This window comes from Mustela lutreola, chromosome 8, assembly GCF_030435805.1.
Source record: "Mustela lutreola isolate mMusLut2 chromosome 8, mMusLut2.pri, whole genome shotgun sequence".
In the NCBI taxonomy this organism is placed as follows: Eukaryota; Metazoa; Chordata; class Mammalia; order Carnivora; family Mustelidae; genus Mustela; species Mustela lutreola.
Genome location: NC_081297.1, coordinates 85544534 through 85563380, shown reverse-complemented (window position 1 = coordinate 85563380; position 18847 = coordinate 85544534). Strand labels below are relative to the sequence as shown.

At 40.5% G+C, this 18847-nt stretch overlaps 1 protein-coding gene and 1 long non-coding RNA gene across 6 annotated transcripts in view; one reads left to right on the top strand and one right to left on the bottom strand.

Annotated features, from left to right (window-relative positions):
- The window catches only part of FAR2 (fatty acyl-CoA reductase 2), a 135041-nt gene that overhangs the window by 7418 nt on the left and 108776 nt on the right, over positions 1–18847 (bottom strand). For all 3 annotated transcript variants that reach the window (XM_059185854.1, XM_059185856.1, XM_059185857.1), the window contains 6 exons: positions 17472–17651; positions 9554–9731; positions 8196–8240; positions 5870–5988; positions 4934–5001; positions 2795–2966 (listed from right to left, as the gene is read on the bottom strand). In XM_059185854.1, the coding sequence (XP_059041837.1) occupies positions 2795–2966; positions 4934–5001; positions 5870–5988; positions 8196–8240; positions 9554–9731; positions 17472–17651 (762 nt within the window). The remainder of the gene's footprint in view (positions 1–2794; positions 2967–4933; positions 5002–5869; positions 5989–8195; positions 8241–9553; positions 9732–17471; positions 17652–18847) is intronic.
- LOC131838954 (uncharacterized) overlaps positions 1–18847 on the top strand; it is a 30099-nt gene that overhangs the window by 4362 nt on the left and 6890 nt on the right. Inside the window, exons 1-5 of one of the 3 annotated variants that reach the window (XR_009356763.1) lie at positions 5869–6007; positions 9293–9664; positions 12679–15275; positions 15407–15579; positions 15714–17736. This is a non-coding gene — a long non-coding RNA (uncharacterized LOC131838954). Of the gene's footprint in view, positions 1–5850; positions 6008–9292; positions 9665–12678; positions 15276–15406; positions 15580–15713; positions 17737–18847 lie in introns of those variants that run through there. The other 2 variants (XR_009356761.1, XR_009356762.1) reach the window with 2 other exon arrangements.

The following is an 18847-nucleotide window of genomic DNA, read 5'->3' as shown; positions in this document are numbered from 1 at the left end:
CCTCTCTTTCTCTGCCTACCTCTCTGCCTGCTTGAGACCTCCATCTGTCAAATAAATAAAATAAAAAGAAACCCCAGAAATCTCTCAGCCTTTTCAGTATGTGAGGACACAGATGGCTGTCTAGGAACCGGGAAGCAGGTCTTCAGCAGATGCCGAATCTACCAGCACTGTGATCTTAGACTGCCCAGTCTCTGCAACCATGAGAAACAGCTTCTGTTGTTCATAACCCACCCAATCTATGATAGTCTGTTATAGCAGCCCAAATGGCAGGCGAGAATTCTACCACTGAGCCACCCATGCTAGCAGCCCAAATGGATAATGGCAATCTTTTTCCCTTCTACAACTCTGTCATCCTGGGGTAAAGAGATGATGTGATTTCATTTCATTGATGTGATTTCAATAAATTTAATTTTTAAAAATAAGCATTGTAGAATGATATCCTAGGTACAGAATATATCAGCATAATAGTATTTTTTCTTAGAATATATTTATGACTTTCAGGCACAGAAGGTATTCTTAACACACAAAATGTAAAAGCTATAAAGGACTCTTTTCCTTTATTCATTTTATCACATAAAAACGTAGAACTACTATATTTTTTAAGATTTTTTCTCTTCTTCTTCTTTTTTAAAATAATGAGAGCATGCATAAGCAGGGAGAACGGTAGGCAGAGAAGTAGGCCCTGCTGAGCAAGGAGCCTGACATGGGACTCGATCCCGGGACTCTGGAATCATGGCCTGAGATGAAGACAGATGCTTAACCTATTGTGCCACCCAGTCATCCCTAAAACTTTAGTAATAACAGTGATTACTATATTCTATGCCCTGTTACATAAAACCTCATAAAATAGGTATGATTACTATCCCTTTTTACAGGTGAGGCAGTTAGGTATTACAGACTGTAATTTAGGGCTCACATGGCCCTTGACTTGGTGAAGCCAGGATTTAAATGTGTAAGTCAGACTCTACACTCCATGCTCTTAAGACCTACATTGTATGTAGTCCTGTTGTATTAGAAAAAGATTTATTCATAAAGCTACGAGATAAGAAATTGAGTTGGAGAAAATACATGAAGTATGTATTTATGCACATAAATAAGTTTCTATAAATTAATATGGTCAATCCAGTGGAAAAATAGGTGGGAAGCAGAGGCAGACAACTCACAGAGGAGAAACCTTGAATGTCCAATGAAAAAATGAAAGCCCAGCCCCTCCACAATTGGGAAGGCAAATCAAAGTAACAAAGAGATGCCATTCAGTGCCATTAGTCTGACAATTCAAAACATTTTTTTTGGAGGGGGGTCAACTACTGATGAGGGTAATTAAAAACACATTTTTACCCTTCTGTGCTGATGTGCAAACTGACAGAGGCTTTCTTTAGGGCAACCTAGGTAGTGACAAAATCCAGATAGCCTCCACCCCAGACCCAGTGGTACATTCTAAAAAAATGCAGGTGCACTGATATTCATTACCCCACCATAATAGGAAAAAACAACACTAGGCAGAAGGACTTAGATTTTCAAGGAACATTAGTGGGAAAAAGTTGGAAAATATGTAGGCTTGAATTACACACACACGTACACACACACACACACACCTCAAAGCAAAACTATATATATCTATATATGGTTGTAAATGCATAGATTACACACAAACGTACTTGGAAAGGGAAAGAGTCTAAAAGGATTCTAGGATTTTTTGCATTGATTTCTAGGATTTTTGCCATAAAAATTTTTATTGGCTCCCTTTCACCTTTTTTCTTTTCTACTTGCAGAACTTTGCTCTTTATCCAGGTCTTCCTCCAGCCCTGATAAATTTTAAAGACTTCCATGTTTCTGCCTATAATGTTTGGTATTCCTTATTTCCCCACCTTTATTTAATAAGCCCCATACAAATATTTACAGTGTCTCCTTTTCACCTTGCTCAAGAAGAACCTGATGATTACTGAGTTATGAGCTCTAAATAAGGTCTTTGCAAATTTGGATAAATGTAACATTGCCTAAGCTTTAGCCATTTGCACTACTAATAAGGATGGAAATTAAACATGACGAGAGACTGCCTCCTATAAAGAGACTAGCATGGAAAGCAATGTTATTCATGCTTCCCACGCTTGCTCATAGGAATTGCATTTGGTAATTATAATAATGATGGCTCTTCAGACAAATACAAAATTCAAGGGAGACAGAAAGAAAGGGTTAGGTCCTAAGTCTCACAGCTAGATGGCGACAGAGCGGCCTCAGCGACAGCACATTTCATTCTACCTTGTTCCCTTTAATTTCTTTACTTGCCTCTAGATGGCAGTAATTCTAGTTCAGGTTTTTCCAGATCTCTCCCCTTTTCCACTTCTACACTACTTTAAATTCTTCCCTTAGCTTCTATTTCCTATTTGTAAAATTGGTGTTATGAGTACATCCTCTCTGGATTGTTGTGCGAATGAAAACGAGATCATCCCACGTTATCGGGTGCGTGTGTGTGTGTTACCATCATTGCACAATTTTAAGATTACCTAACAGTTTAGAAAACTCCAGACTTACAGTCTCATTTGCTTTGCTTTTTGGATGAATACTTGCTGAATTGACCAAACAAGTTTCTCAACATTTACTTTCCTTTATTATGATAGAGGATTTTTAAGGTAGGGATCCCTTTGGGACTTCTCATTACTACTGCTTCGGTTGGCCCTAAATTTATACAAGATTCAGTTGTCATCTTCAACCCCCAGATGAAAGGAGGGCTGTACTCTGGGGCCTCAATCTTCCATGCAACAACACTCTTAAAGCCACTGACTTGGCTTCTCACCTGGGCTTCCTTCCTGTGAGCCGCAGATAGAAGTCATAGATGATGGCAGGGGCCCGGTGGCTGACAGCATTCCAGTACTGGCTTGTGATGAGGTTGCTTGTGAAGTCTGCATTTGGCCTCCTAAAAGCCTTCTCAAATGGGGCTTTTTCAAAGGTTGCCAAGACTTGGAATCCTGGGGAAGAAAACAGAGTACTAAGTCTAGAAGCATATAAGCCCACTGTAGTGGAGGGCATTTGCAATGCGTCAAAATGATAAAGACTAGTGATTGCTGTGAAGAGTCTAGAATCAATCTCTAAGAACAATGTTAAGATATTTATGCGAGGCAAGAGGTCACCTACAAAATCAAATAATGAGAATGGGTTACAAAGTGGGTCCTTTTCCTGAAAACTTTATCTAAAACAACTTCTTGAGGGAAATAATTTCAGTCAATACAGTGAAGTATTGTTCAGAAGAACATAAATCCATCATTTGATTCCCAGGTTATTTAGTCTATTCCGAAAGCCCCAAGACATTTCCTAAGTAGGCTCATTGGTTGTAGAACCATCAGGAAAGTTTCTTCATATTTTAAACTTTTTACTTCTTTGTTATTTCTGCTTCTCTGGGGATACCCCAGACTCCACTGCCCATTTACTTTTGTCTCCAGATTGTTTTTTCCACAATATTTTTTTTTAATGATTAAGTAGATAAAACCTAGATAAAAGTTAAAAGACTCTTGATGTATATTTATAAAATAATTCTTTTCAAAAGATATTAATTCCAATTAAATACTGATTTTACCAATGTAAAATTTTCAAAGAATATACCTAAGTTCATTATTCAATTATGATAACTATATCAGTTATCATGGTAATAAAATTATTATCCTCGTTAAAGTGTGTTACTTGGAAATCTGTATAAAATATATATACCTTGTACAGAAGAGATTCTCAAGAAATATCTGATCCAGGAATCTGGACTCTTTTTCCTCCCAGAATGGGACTGCACAGAGACCTGTCCTCTACTCATATTTGAGGTACCAGCCCTCCACCTGAATTTGAATAGATCTCTTCCTCTCTTGGGGTCTCATATATAAAATAAAAAAAGGCCACTAGATTATTTCTAAGATTACTTTCAACTATGATATTGTATACTTTGATAAACAGAAAATAAGAGGTTTCAGCACAGAAGAAGACTTGAACTCCATCAGAAATGTAGTTTACATGTAGCATCTTTTTATTGACAAGCTTAACATAACTTGTTTGCTTCTTTAATGCCACTTTTTATGAGTAATAAAAAAATACCTTAATACCTTAATCCTGTTACTGAGGTAGAGGAGATGTATTTTTAATTCCAAATGTTTTCAGAATTACTCAGATATATGATCTAAGTAACTGGATATATGATCTAAAGAGCTTTGATGCCAGTAGATAATTTCATTTTTTCTGAAATAACTTTATGAATAGAATAGCATAGGAGAGTGCTCTGAAATGAAAATCAGATTCTAACAAATTAAGTACAAGTGATTTTTTTTCTATATCTAGTATCTAAATAAGACTAGATGATCTAAAATTTTCAGATATTTGCAGAAATCAACTAAATTGATGGAGCACAACATTGATTAACTAATTTTCTATTAATGCAGGGTTGATTACTTCCATTCAATAAGATACTTTCAAAGTGACACTTATGGCTCGCTGTATAAATCAGTGAAGAGTATTATTGACTCAGTAACCTACATCTACTTGTTATTGATGATCCCACAGTCTTGATGGTGCAGCCAGGGGACAAGGGATGTGGGCGTGGGAGCAGCCCCCGCCTCAGCAGGCGGGGCATTTCCTCACTGACGTTATTTACAAGTGCTAACTTTCATTCGGTTTTATGTATTTTTAAAAATCTTCATAGCCAACGGACCCCTTATTGCTTGCAGTCATGTACATTATTCCTGCTGACCCTTTCTTTGATATTCCACAGCACATTCTAGTTAACTCTTACACATTGATAATTATTAATTCTTTTATCTTGTACTTATTTTTTGTCTTTTTCTCCCATTAGACTCAAAGCTCCAAGACACATTTTGCCACATTTTTCCCCTGTGGTAGACACTACTACTGTGTGGGCAGATGCTAATAGTTATGTAGTTATATCTCTACAGGCACTTACCCATTTTGCCCCAATTACAAGGATTGAGGTTACCAGATGTACAGTGGTAGATTAATGTTGACTTAGGTCTGGAAAATGAAATAAAAATTAAATAAATACAACAAAATGGAGGACGAATGAAAGAAAGATAAGGAAAAACAACATGTAGGCAAGGATGTTTCAATAATTCCCATAACCAGGGCAACACTTCCAGCTTTTGTTCCTTCTTTGGGTAAAAATGCAAAATGGAAGAAGACGAGGAATATGTGTGTTTGTGCGTGTGCATGTGAACGAGATCTCAAATAAGTTGATGTATTTAGGGAGCAGATGGAGGTACCATGACAATGAGAAAGCAGATAATATCACTAATTCTGGACATGTTTATTGGGCAAAATATAGGCTATTTTTCTTCTAAGTTCAGTTAAGCCCTGTTGTATTGGAAAATATCTAAATGGCTGACTTCAAATAAAAATTTAATTCTGTTTGCCATTTGCTATCAGAGTCAAATATACAAACAACCTTTTTTTTTTTTTTTTCTTCTCCCTGTGCTAGGAAACAGCCCCTCCCTTGGTTATCTGAACTTTTGGCATGTAGCAGGACATGAGCAGTTGTATAAAATATAAAAGTTGCCCTTATTTCACCCACTTTTATCTCCTTTGCCTTAAAAAGGGGAGCTGTATTTTAGACTACTGATTAGAAAGGAAAGCCTTTTGGGGTTATGAGAATTTTATGGTTAAACAATTTAGAGTTTGCTACTTTATCCAAAATATGAAGCAGTATTTATAAAATATTTCCATGCATATGTGATGGCATATTTGGAACTATGTAAAATATTGAGACTGATCCTTTCTGACATTTGGGGTCTACTACAATCAAACGCACATATTTTGAAACTAAGCCTAACATATTCACCCTCCTCCTCATCAAATGTTTAAAAGCCGGCTTCCACATGCGCACCTGTGAACGGCTGTGTACCATCCCACAGCCAAAGTGAGATTGACGACTGTATCAACGGGAATTAAATCTGCCACAGCCATTGGAGTAGCTCTTATGGACCGAAGAAACCCTTTCCCAGCCTGCATAGGAAAAAGAACAGTAAGTACTGAACCAAGTTTTAAGTAACAGCTGGGACTAATACTAAAGTAATGCTGCTAGTTAACAACAGTTAACACTGACTCAGGGCTTACAGGTTAACACGCTAAGGCTGACTTCTCTCGGCCTATCCAACCCACCCCTACCTACAACCAACTCCCGGCCAAGTCCATCTCAAATGCCAATTTCCATAGAGGTCCTCAGGTTCCTTTAGGGGTGGAGTTCCTCCAATTTGTAAGAGGTTAGTATGTTCAGCTGATGAACAAAGACCAAGAACAGTTTTTCACATTTAAAAATTAATTCATAAGATAACTTAAGAACTAAGGTTCCCAAATTTTCCATTAAGATTCGTTTACCATTTTTAAAAATTTATTTAGCCTAAAGAGAGAGCGAGAAAGATAACAAATGGGGAGGAGAGGCAGAGAGAGAATCAGGCCTTCTGCTGAACAGGGAGCCCAGACACAAGGCTCAATATCAGGACCTGAGCCCAAGGCACACACTTCACTGAGTCATCCAGGCACCTTTCAAGTTAGCATTTCTTAAGTGACACCATTTTCTGCTAGTTCTCACTAACTTAGAAACAACAGTAGCCTCTAGAGGTCTAAGAAACATTTTAAAAAGTTAATAGACTTCTACCGTTCCATAAATACTCTTTATTACTTAAGGAAAGGCCACCATTTTTTGTTAAGTAACTTTGTTCACTTCAAAGATGTTATATAAATGTAAGAATTGGGAATTATTCACATTAATAAATAAGTCATACCAATAAATATATAGGTTAATAGTCATGTTCACTGACCTTATGAAGTCATTGATACCCTGCATATTTCCAGCATTGATTTGCAGTGGTTAGCACTTTCCTGTATTCCTAATCTCTATTTTCTTGTGACTGATTCCCCTTCCTTTTGATGTAAGAAATCAGTCTGAAAGATTTTAGAAAATCTGCATCCCTGTGCAGCTTTGTAAATAATATAATAAACCTCACTCTAGGATCATGTAAAAATAATTATGTTCTAAGTTACCAAATGTTCACCCCAACTAAGATCTTAAGATGAAAGAGTTGGGGCGCCTGGGTGGCTCAGTCAGTTAAGCATCTGCCTTCGGCTCAGGTCATGATCCCAGAGTCCTGGAATCAAGTCCTACATAGGGCTCTCTGCTCAGCGAGGAGCCTGCTTCTCCTTCTCCCTCTGTCTGCTGCTCCCCTTGCTTGTGCTCTCTCTTCTCCCCCCTTCCACCATCAAATAAATAAATAAATAAAATATTTTTTAAAATAAAAAAAATGAAAGAGTTGAAGACAGGTGGAGAAACAAAAAGAGAGGGGCTGCTAGAAAGAAATCAGAAGTTCTCTGCTGCTGTCTTTGACAAATAGTCATAATTCACTCTTATGTTTGTATGTTAGTTCACGTTGGACCTAGCTCTGAAGCACGGCATTTCTAACAAGATTTACACTCAGGGAGAGAAGTGAATTCCTATTCATCATCCTAAAGAGCAGAGAGGCCGTTCAGGTCCTATAGTGCTTCCTCCTGAATTGTGTGCTGGCGCACGCCTCCCATCACCTAGATCAGCCTTTACCGCAGGGACCTAGAGGCACCGCTGATGTTTCTTCTTGTTTGGGAGAGGAGTATTGGTGAAAAGCGTTTTCTCTATTCATTCATTTTTAATAGAAAATTTTGCTCTAATTGGTGGTTCTCTTTCTTGTATCTGTTGAGGACTATTAGTCATGTATTTTTATTATACATAAAATTTCTATCCATACACATTAACTCTTGAATGTGTATTATAACGAAGAATAATCTTTGAGAATGTGATTTTTGTTGCCTCCCCAATTTACTGTATTAATTCAAGCTATTAATAAATAGCGAAAAGGAGGAAACACTCCCCTCTTGTGGTAATTAAAGGGAAATGCAGACATGGTCCTTGATGCTCAGACTTCCCCAAAATAAAACTCCTCAAGAGTAACTGATGATATCACAGTGCTTCTGCTTTCCTGATAATAAAATCTACAAATAATAAAAGTAATTTCATCCTGCCTCTATTTCCCAACCAGCAGAATTGAGATTAAGTGGCTTCAATTGTAGTTACTAAAGTAACACTTAGGGATTTGGATCAATGAAGCTAAACCAACACTAGGCATTTTATTACCATTCCTCCACCACCTTCCAAGGAGTTATTTCTACATTATTATACGTACCGCAATAATGAGCCCACTAGGTCCATTTAGGTTATCAACCCAGCCCTAAAAGAAAAAGATCTCTATTAGTTACACATGTCAGAAAATCATTATACGTCTATGCAATGTCTGCAGTCTGATTTTAGTAAGTTTCAAACAAGAGCATTGAGATCCCAGCTGATAGAACGGTCTCATCCAATATATCTAAGATCACAAACAAAGATCGCTGGCAAAGCACTGGATATTTCTGCACTTGTGCAAGAATGAAAATTCTGCCAGCATCTTTTTTTATAGGGGGGGAGGAGTCATGGGGAGTTTCAGTTTGTTTTATGACATCTTAGAGGTTAAACTGAACCTTGACTTAATATCATAACTTGTTAACCAAGTCACTAGCCATCACTTTTCTTTACCTCAGGCCTGATCTTAACTCCAGAGGAACACTACATATCAAACATGATTTGTAGGAATGATCCATTTCTGGAAAATCTGAAAAGTCGAGCACCCATACTGTATTTGCATTAGCTTGCTCAGAGATGTTCACGGGAAGAATATGTTATGGAGCTGTTGGAGGAAAAACGTCTTCTTGAGCTTGTCTCCTAAGCCCTAAGCAAGTCAGTTGACCTTATTATGTCTGTTTCTTCATCCGTGAAAGTTAAAATGTGTGTTTAAATAGGGCAGGAGGGAGAATAGAGAAGAGGGAAGACCTAATGTTTATTTAACTAGGGACCAGGCACTACACTAAACACTTCTTGTACATGGTCTCATTTGATTGGCTCCCCACATGTGGGTCCAGTATTGGGCTAAAATAGCATAAGCCCAGGTTTATAGATGAGACTGCTCAAAAGCCTGAATTTTCAGTAAGTCATAGAGCTCAATTTTCTTTGGCCCTAAAGCTTCACAGAATTGCTTCAAAAAAGATAGTATAATTCGGTGTACTTTCAAAAGGATACAGCAATACACAGATGCAAAAATTAATTATTCCTAAACTGAGAACCCTGTGGTTTTTATTTACCCTGACAATTATAAAACTACCAAAATGGCCACCAAGAACATTCTGGTATATTTAAACTATAGTGGGTAAGCCAAGAACTAAAACTATCTGCTACAACAATTTTCAGACTCCAGTGAATGAGAGTCTAATGTAAGACCTCCATCCAACTCTGGGACAGACAGTAGAATCTCCAGAGGAACCTCATGCTGGATAAACCCTGAACCAAATGTGGAATTTTGTCCTAATATAATGGGTTTGTATTTGATTTGCTGCACTCAACTATACGTTCTGAGAAGAGAGAGAGAGAAAAGGACATCTTCGGAAAGTAACAGGGTGAGAAGGATGATGGTTTGGAAGCAAAGCAAGGAATCCAGACAAGTGGACTTACCGGGAAAGGCTCCTGCCAGGTTGCTCCCACAATGGAGGGCCTTATGATGGCAATGTTTAGGTTCCCGCTCTCCTGCTGCACCACCATCTCACCCAAGGCCTTGGTATACGTGTAAGTATTGGGCCGATCACCGATCAGCTTGGGGGTGATCTCATCAATAATAGCATCATCTAACCACCTGTGGGTAGTCAGAGTCAAAAAGAATTCTAGTAACATATGTTAGACAATAGACAGGAAGGAAGGGAAGAAGGGAGGAAGGAACCTCCAAACGAAACACAATCAAACAAGACTTCCCCTTTCTCGCTTGAGTTCTGGAATTCAGAACAGTCATAGGATACCAAGGCTGAGTAGGCACCCGTCCAAACCCCGACTGCTGGATGAGCTCTTGGCTCTGCACCATGAGGCCCGCTCTTACCAGTTGAGTCCAGCTTCCTCCCACCTAGACTGGTAAATTCAACAGCCATGCAATCTACTACTTTATTATGCACGATCTCTAATTATCCTCAGTTATTTCCTCTTCGACTGGCTCAGGAGTACACCCATGAGGACACCTGTGGGTGCCAGCCGTGCTCAGGGCATGCCATGTGCTGTGTTCGTGGAGCTTAGAGGCTCCCACCCCAGGCTTCCCAGGGTTCTGGGATGAACCCCTGTTCATCCGGAGTTGTCCTGTTCACACCTAGCGCACCTATCTTGCAACCTTTCGCTTTTTACTTTTAAAATTCCATTCAGTTCTCATCAAAGAAAAGCAACGACATTTGGCAGAGCTACATTCTGTTTTAGCAAATCTATGGAATGCATTTTGAAGCTATATTTACAGTCATAGTAATAACTCAGTAATTTTTTCCCAGAGATTTCTCTTGAATTCTGAGATTCTCTAATAGCTATTAATAGTCTGTCAGGAGGCAGGATTGTACTACTCTGAAGCAGCTCTCATAGTGACTGGTGAACACCTCTCCTTACAAAAGGACATGTATCATGAGAAACTGAGTTACTATGACAGCCGCCTAATCTCTTTTTTAAAGATGTCAGCACCCTTTTGATAATCCCAAAGTCTATCTGCCCTTCTCAAAGAAAGCAATAAAATCGTTGATTAAATATTTAATGTTTCTCTTAGTTGACAGACCTATTTGGTTAACCATTTGTTACAATATAATTTTTCAAAAACCAGGCTACCTAAATATGTTAGTGTGATTTTTATAATCGATGGGCTTGGTACATTTGTTCCTACCTTCAAGGGCTGAGCTCAGTCATACTATTTTGATTATAGAAGAATCTTAGCTGTTATTGCTTTGCTCTCATGACAAATTATTGGACATTTACGATGTGCTTATGCCAATACTTACTCAGAGACACAACCCTCAGGTTTGAGAACACTCATTTGATGTTGGAGTGGGACATGAGCACTGTCTGTAACGTTTTGGTTTTCCTTACTTTGCTGCTATTAGTGCTGAGTGTTTTCTAGATACTCAAATACCGTTTGATTTAAATTGAATAGGGAAAAAAGGTCAAGAAGTTCCTAGAACAAAAGCAATTCCACATACTTAGAAAAATGGAAGATTTTCTAATTATATGGCCCCCTGAGGTTAGGGATAAAGCATGTGGGATAATGTAGGCACCTCTCCATTTCATGATGGTGTTATCATTACCTCATTTTATCTGATGGTCCACAGTGGATTAACTGACCTAAGACCATTTTCTTTCACGTGCAAACTCACACAGACTGCAAAAACCAGGTCAGGAAAAATACAGCCTGATCAGGCTGTAAAGAAACAAATTCTTAAGAATACATGAGAACATAACCAGGCACTAAGATGATACGTCACAGGGATGGGACCAGCTGTGGTCATTGATGTTGGTGTGCATGGAAAGGGAGTTCGCCTATCTTAGAAAATGTTGGTTTCGGGGCACCTGGGTAGCTCAGTTGTTTGAGCATCTGACTTCTGGTTTCAGCTCAGGTCATGATCTCAGGGTCAGAAGATGAGTCCCAGTTTGGGATCCACAGTCAGCAAAGAGTCTGCTTAAGGGTCTCTCTCCTGCAGCTTATGCTCACACTCTCTCTCTAAAATAAATAAATAAATCTTTTTTTTTTTTTTTAAGAAAATCCTGTTTTCATAGATTACTAAGAACACAACTGTAAAAGAAGTTGCCATACCCTGTGAATGGTTGCCTCTTATATTTGTGGCTCTTTCTGTATCCCACTGAATTAGCTTCTTGATTCCTCAGTTTTTATTGGTGAAAAATGGCAATCATTATAGCTGTTCTAATTTTCAAGTCATCATGAGAACAAACAGGAATTTTCACAACTGCACTTAAAGCTCTTTGATAAAGCCAAATGAGCCAATAAACTGAAGGAATTTTTGATGTTTGGTAAAAGAACAAAGGGGCATGTATCTACAAATGTAACAGTTTTAAATTATCTTTTCTGATGCAAGCAAACAGCCCTTAGCCCATCTCATCCTGGGTTCAAAGAGGACGTTGGTATAAGCAGCACACAGACCCACTGGTTAAGTGGTGATACCCTTTAAGAGACCTATATTCAGTTAATGCTCTTCTTTACCAAAGTCTGATTTGCTATTTGTTCTCAATTTTTTTGATGAACAATTTAAAAAAATGTATTGATTTGAGGAAGAAAGAGAGAGAGAGAGAACGCGAGCAGGGGGAGAGGCAGAGGGAGAGAAGCAGGCTCTTGGCTGAGCAGGGAGCCCAATGCCGGGTTCAATCCCAGACCCTGGAATCATGCCCTGAACTGAAGGCTGATGCTTACCTGACTAAGCCACCCAGGTGCCCCTTCTCAGTTTGTTTTTAAAACAGTGAGGTTGGCATGGAAAAAGACATTCTATAAATAAAAGTACATTTCTAAAATTAACCAAATGCTCTTCAGGGTACCTGAGATGTTTCGAACCCATAGGTCCCAGATTCTAAACTTCTACTTACATTGCTTAAAAAGAAGCAAAAAGTTAGTGAAGATTTCAGAAAGCAATGTACATACTATTTCCTATAAATATTACTATCTTTTTGGGGGGCGGGGCTTGAAACTTATGCATCAACTTAGTATCATTAATGATTTCATAATTTAGGTACTTTTTAAATGAAATAGTAAGAGGAATATAAATTTTTCCTCCTAGTTTCCTTAGGCAACAAGACTAGTGGTACTTCGGATGAAGTTTTCTGCGGAGCAAGTACCGGACACGCGGCCATGGTCAGGTTTGCTCTCTCCGTCTCCTGTCTGAGTTAGGTTTTTCCCTTGATTCCTGCAGGGATCCTGCCGTAGGTTCCTGTGTCAGTTTCAATGTGGCAGAGTTGGCTTCAGAGCAAATTTACACTTTTTACTGGGGTCAAGGGGATTCCTGTGCCTGGTGCTGGCGGTGAGCTGGCCTCTGCATTTCCCCCTTGACTTCTACTAAGCACCTATTCTGGCCTCCAGTGGCCTGATAATATGAAAATTATTCAGTCTGTCTAGGAAGCAGTGTAACCCAGCTCTGATTTGTATTTAAAACCGGATAACACTAAAAGTACACAGAATTTTCTGGGTTGTTTTGGTTTGCTGCGTAGATGCCATCTTAAGCCTCTACAATTCTGACAGTAAATGGACAAAATCAAAATGAGTGTTTTCCTTTTCCCTGGAGTAGATACACTGTCTTAGTGTTAACGACGTGTTCTTCAGCACCCAGACAAGACTACTTTCCAACATCTGACTTCCTTTCATATCTCTGCTATAGCTGACAGCTGCCCACGTTTGATCAAAAACACCTTTTTTCACATGGCAGATTAACTATGCTTCTGGAGGCCAGGTAGCTGCAAGAGCATGATTTTGAGTAGGTACAAATCTTTCGGGGAAAGCCTCTAGGAATGGTGGGGTGACAAGCAAAGAGAGTGGGGAGGCTGGGGTGCGTGGGTGACTGGAATACGAATGAACCTCGTGTCAAATGAGAGACATTACACGAAAAAGCACTTTGAGGCAGTTTCCCCCAAACTTGCCTGCTCGTCAGTAAGACTTATGTCGGGCCTATGACAAAAGTTCAGCTCCCTGGGCATCATCTTAGAACCTCCAAACCAGTCTTCAGGGGCAACAGCTTGATCACCTTGATTTGTAGCCAGTGGAGTGGTGCTTGTTGTGGTCAGGCAAACTGAGGAATCACCAGTATCAAAGGACGCCACCCCACAAATGTTAGCCTTGAACAAATTGGGATTAGCTCTGAGAGAGCTTTACTTTACTCCACTTCTTGGAGTAAAACTTTCAGTGGACTTGAACTTTAAAGGATTTCAATCCTGGACACTAGAGATGGAATCTGAGGGTTGATTAGAAGGTATGTGCAAGCCCACATGCAAAGCAGTGGCCACATCCCATTCAGTCTCCTGTCCCCGAACACGGAGGTGTTTTTTGGTATCTGTTGTCACTCCCCAGTTCTCGGTCTCACCCCACAACATGGCAGGTCACAACTGTCCCTGCCTCTGACAACTGCCCAGGCAGATCTACCCCCTTCCTTTGTGACCACTAACATTCCTAAAGCCCGCTTTCATCCAAGTCTTTTTTTGATGAAAACAAAATGGAAGCACCAACCAAACAAAACCACCCCCCCATACACACACATGCGTGACCCTCCTGCCGTGGATCCCTATTGCCTCTAGAATTAAATACAGTCTTCCCCACGGCATTCAAAACTCTCAGGGCAGCCCCAGCCCCACTTTCCTACAAATAACAACTGCGCTGCCCAGGGCCGCATCCCCAGCATGCCTCCAGCCTTCCTGCTCCCCTGGCTGCGTGACCAAATCATGGGGCTACGGAGAAAAACGGTGTCCCTGTAACTTAGTAGCTGGGAGAATTCTGAAGCCTTCCTCGGCCTTTTGGAGCTTCTGTTCCTTTATTAGCCCAGTAGCAGCAACACATACCACCAGCCCCACAATATTACCGTAAGGAACCGATGTCTGTGAAAGTGTCTTTACTCACAATAATTGCTCGGTGATGAATGAGAGCTGTCCTTCCCTTCTTAATGCGTACTTACTAGATTGATTTAAGGATGCTAACTAAAGCAGTAAAGATTTATGGATCCATTTTTCTAGTTTCGGGCTATAGTTATTTCCAGTTTTTATATAGCTACAAAAATCTTTTCCTTCTGTCTCTCCTAAGAGGAGTTAACTTGGCCTGAAAAAGAGGGAAAGAAAGCAGCAATCTTTCCCGGTCTGTTATGTGCACTTTAAAAAATAAACATTCTACATGAGTCATTATTCCGGAAAACTGGAATTTCATTGGTAGTTCCTCATCCATTTATGCATAGGAGCTCCTAAAGGTACCCACCCCCAACTGCAGAAGCTAGAAATAAGAAGACAGGGAGATGGGGAAGAATAGTGACATAATTCCATGATAAAATGCCTGTGATGATTGGGACGAGGGCCAGACACGTGCAGGTGTGAGAGCTGGAGAGGTCTGTTTTCCTAATGCTGATTCATGGCCACAATTGTCATACCAATAAGAAGCATTAACTCCTAATTGGGTCTGGCCTCAGGTTCAAAGGCTTCCAGAGGAGAGCCCTGATGTCCGAGGAGGAATTAACCAGGGAAGCAGAGGTGGAGGTAGTTTCTAGAAACAGAACTGTCATAAGCCAAGGCAGAGCGGCATGAGGGAGAGGAGTAATGACTTCAGTGTGACCACCGCACAGACATAAAGGGAGGGTTGGCGGAGATGACGCTGGACAGCTGGTCCTGAATATAAAATTCTGAATTAGTAAGTTGTGGTTATGACTTTTCCTTGTTTTTAAAAAAGAAGAAAACCTTGGTTTCTTAATTATATGCAAAATGGGTTCTGTTGAGACAAAATTTATTTCATTTTTACTTGTTTGGCTGTATATTTTTCAGAATAATTATATTCCTTGGGGAGCAGTAAATGAGAGACTCGAATTTTGTACAAATGTCAATTCCGGTTTGATCATCAATCATGTAGCTATCCCTGGGTTTCCCCAGGGGACATGGAGTGGGCGAGGATGGCAAGCGCTGGGCACCCGAAGAGAAACCAACTCCTCTTCTGGGAGGTGAGTTTATTCTTGGAGACCTGGGGATCCTGAGAGGACACAGTCTGGGAGGGAGGAAGTGCTGTGGAGGACCGGGAGAAGCCCCTCACTGGGGCAGAACGGAAGCTGCAACTCCTGTCCCCTTTCTCTGGCAGTCTCTGCAAGACTCTGTCCTGCCTCACATCGTGCTGTCATGTGTCAGCTGCTAGACGGGTCAACAGTGGAGGAAGGCTCTGGGATCTCAGCAGAGTCTGCACTCAAACAGCTCTGCCCCTTTCCTGGGCACAGCAAATATAGACACACCACACAGACCAAGAGACAACACTGTGAGAGGGCAGCTAACCGAAAAGAAATTGATTCCACCCCAAAACACCCTGAGGCCTTCCACATCCACTCTCCTGTACTGACGTGGGGCATCAGAGTCTCTTATCTCCAACTCTCCTGACAAGCTCTGCACTCGGAAGGTCCCTTTGCACGACTTAAGCAAGTCACCACTTATGAGCTACGTGAGGTAACCTCCGGGTCCTTTGGATGACTTTCATTCTTCTTTGTCCTGGATATTTTTAAATGACAGGTAAAAATATCTATTCTCAGGACTGTAGGAGATAAAAATGTTTGCCCTGAAGGGAGTGAACTCTTGATTTAGCTAAGCTTCATTTTAAAGAGTCTATCTTAAATAGAGATACAGTATTACATGAAATTAAAATCTGACAAATTTCATGGTGAAGTAGTCTATTTTCTCAGCCGGAATACCTTTTTACAGTTGTTGTTGTTTTTTCTAAACAAGATAAACTTGTTAAATTGAACAGAAGAATGAAGACCCAGAAAACGAAAACACTTATTCTGAGACTAGGGCCTGACTTAAGAACAAAGTGGCTCCTGTTAGTAGGCAGGAAGAGAAAAATGCTAGTTATTTTTCCTCCACCACAAGACAATAAGGAAAGCGTATCTCAGCCTCCTAGCCCAAGAGACTTGCACTTTCTGCCAGAGCTGGGAGGATTTCCACTTACGTAGGAGTTCTTCTTCTTCTTATTATTATTAATTTTTTAAAGATTTTATTCATTTATTTGAAGAGAGATAGGAGAACTCAAGTAGACAGAGCGGCAGGCAGAGGGAGAGGGAGAAGCAGGCTCTCTGCCAAGCAGGGAGCCCGACACAGGGCTCCATGCCAGGACCCCGGGGATCATGACCTGAGCTGAAGGCAGACGCTCAACCGACTGAGCCACCCAGATGTCCCACATCTGAGTTCTTCTTTATTAACCTTTGGATCAGCTGCCATTAAACACTCCCAAGCACAACAACTGCTTTCTATCACTCATCATCACTACAAGATGAGCACTGTTATCACCCCCATTTCACAAATGAAGGAAGTGAGGCGCAGAGAGGCCAAGGAACTCACTCAAGGTCACACAGACAGGAAGCTGCATGCAGAAGCCAGGTTGGACAGACGCAGAAGGCTTGTTCCTTCACTTTTACACTGTACACTCTACTTCCTTCAGTGACCACGCTGAGTACGGAGTGACAGAAGCATTCCCATGAGCCCATTATAATCCTAAACTATTTCACAAAACTCCTTGGCATTTTTGGTGTTGTGATGTTCAGTTAGCCACCATAGAATACACCATCAGTTTCTGACATCGCGTTCACCCAGTGCTCATCACCACTCGTGCCCTCCTTGATACCCACCGCCCTGTGGCATTTATCCATGCCCGTCTTTCCCCATCACCAAGCACTGGACTCCCCACGCTGGGATGAAGGGAACAGCAGGGATCAGACAGCGAAAGCTAGCACCTTTGCAGAGCACGCTACTTCAAGAGTGCCTTGCTTTGCTACCTCATTAATGGATGCCTACAAAGAATCAAAGAGAACCAGGATCTGCCCACCTCCTGACCCCCTCATGTGACCCAACTTACTCCATGGAGTCGATGATTTTTTTTGGCTCCACAGGGCACGGGTAGATGACCTCATCGATGTGCTTCAGGTTACAATTTGAAAAGGCAGTGGAGATATGAATGAAGGCTTCAAGCTTTGGCATCTGACTGGCCATGAGCAAGAGCTGCTGGGTGGCAGTGACATTGAGTTGCACGGCGTGTCTGCAGGAGGAAAAGCAGAAGAAGTACAATGAGGCAACTCGATGTTCTGCTTTGCTAGAACGTCACCTACTCCAATAATGGGCACGTACGTCTCATTTCTGCTCATTGAGTATGTGCTCATTTCTGTGGCTGCACCAAAGGCCCAGGAAGAAGAGCACAGATCATAGCTACACAGTTGTGTGATGCCTGGAATGTGTTATAGTTGATGCCGTGTTCTGTGCACATAAATCCTAGTCATTGAAACATTATTCGTATTGCATTTAGAGATAGCTTGGTTCTAAATCAACTGGAAGGAAAAAAAAATCACAATCTTCTGGATGTTTAAAGGGGTTTCTTAAGCAGCCACTAAAAATATAAAGATACATAAATTGAGCATCTAACTCAAGAAGCTGTAAAAATTCAAGTGAATTGTAGGAGAGTAGCAGTGGATAGAGAATGAGAAATAGAAATTTCTATTGCAGGGGCACCTGGGTGGCTCAGGGGGTTAAGCCTCTGCCTTCGGCTCAGGTCACGCTCTCAGGGTCCTGGAGTCAAGCCCTGCTTCAAGCTCTCTCCTCAGCAGGGAGCCTGCTTCCCTGCCTACTTGTGATCCCTGTCTGTCAAATAAATAAATTTTAAAAATCTTAAAAAACAATAAAAAAAGAAAGAAATTTCTATTGCAAAGGTCCAGGTCAGACCTAAAAATCAATGTCAAAATCCCAAATTTTTGCTAATAGAATACCAAGTTATACAAGTATAATATGAGATGACAATAAAATGGTTCATTCTAGAAACACAAGGTTTATACACTATCAGGAACCCTATTAATCTAACCAAAAAAGATAATAAAAAAGAGAAAAACTAAATGATCCTCGATATGTATTTTGAAAATTTTAAAATGATGTTCAGTATCCAATTCCATTTTAATTTTTAAAAAATCATTAAAAGAAGAATAAATGATTAAAATATACTCCTTTCCCTTTGCTAGCCTGTATCATGTTTAATGGTGAAAAGTTAGGAGCACTGCTTTTAAAGTTAGGGGAACCAAGGGGTTCCTGGGTGGCCCAGTTGATTAAGCATCTGCCTTCAGCTCAAGTCATGATCCCGAGGTCCTGGGATGGAGCCCTGCGTTGGACTCCTTGCTAGGCAGAGAGTCTGCTTCTCCCTCTCCCTCTGCCTGCTGATCTGCCTACTTGTGCATTCTCTCTCTCTCTCTC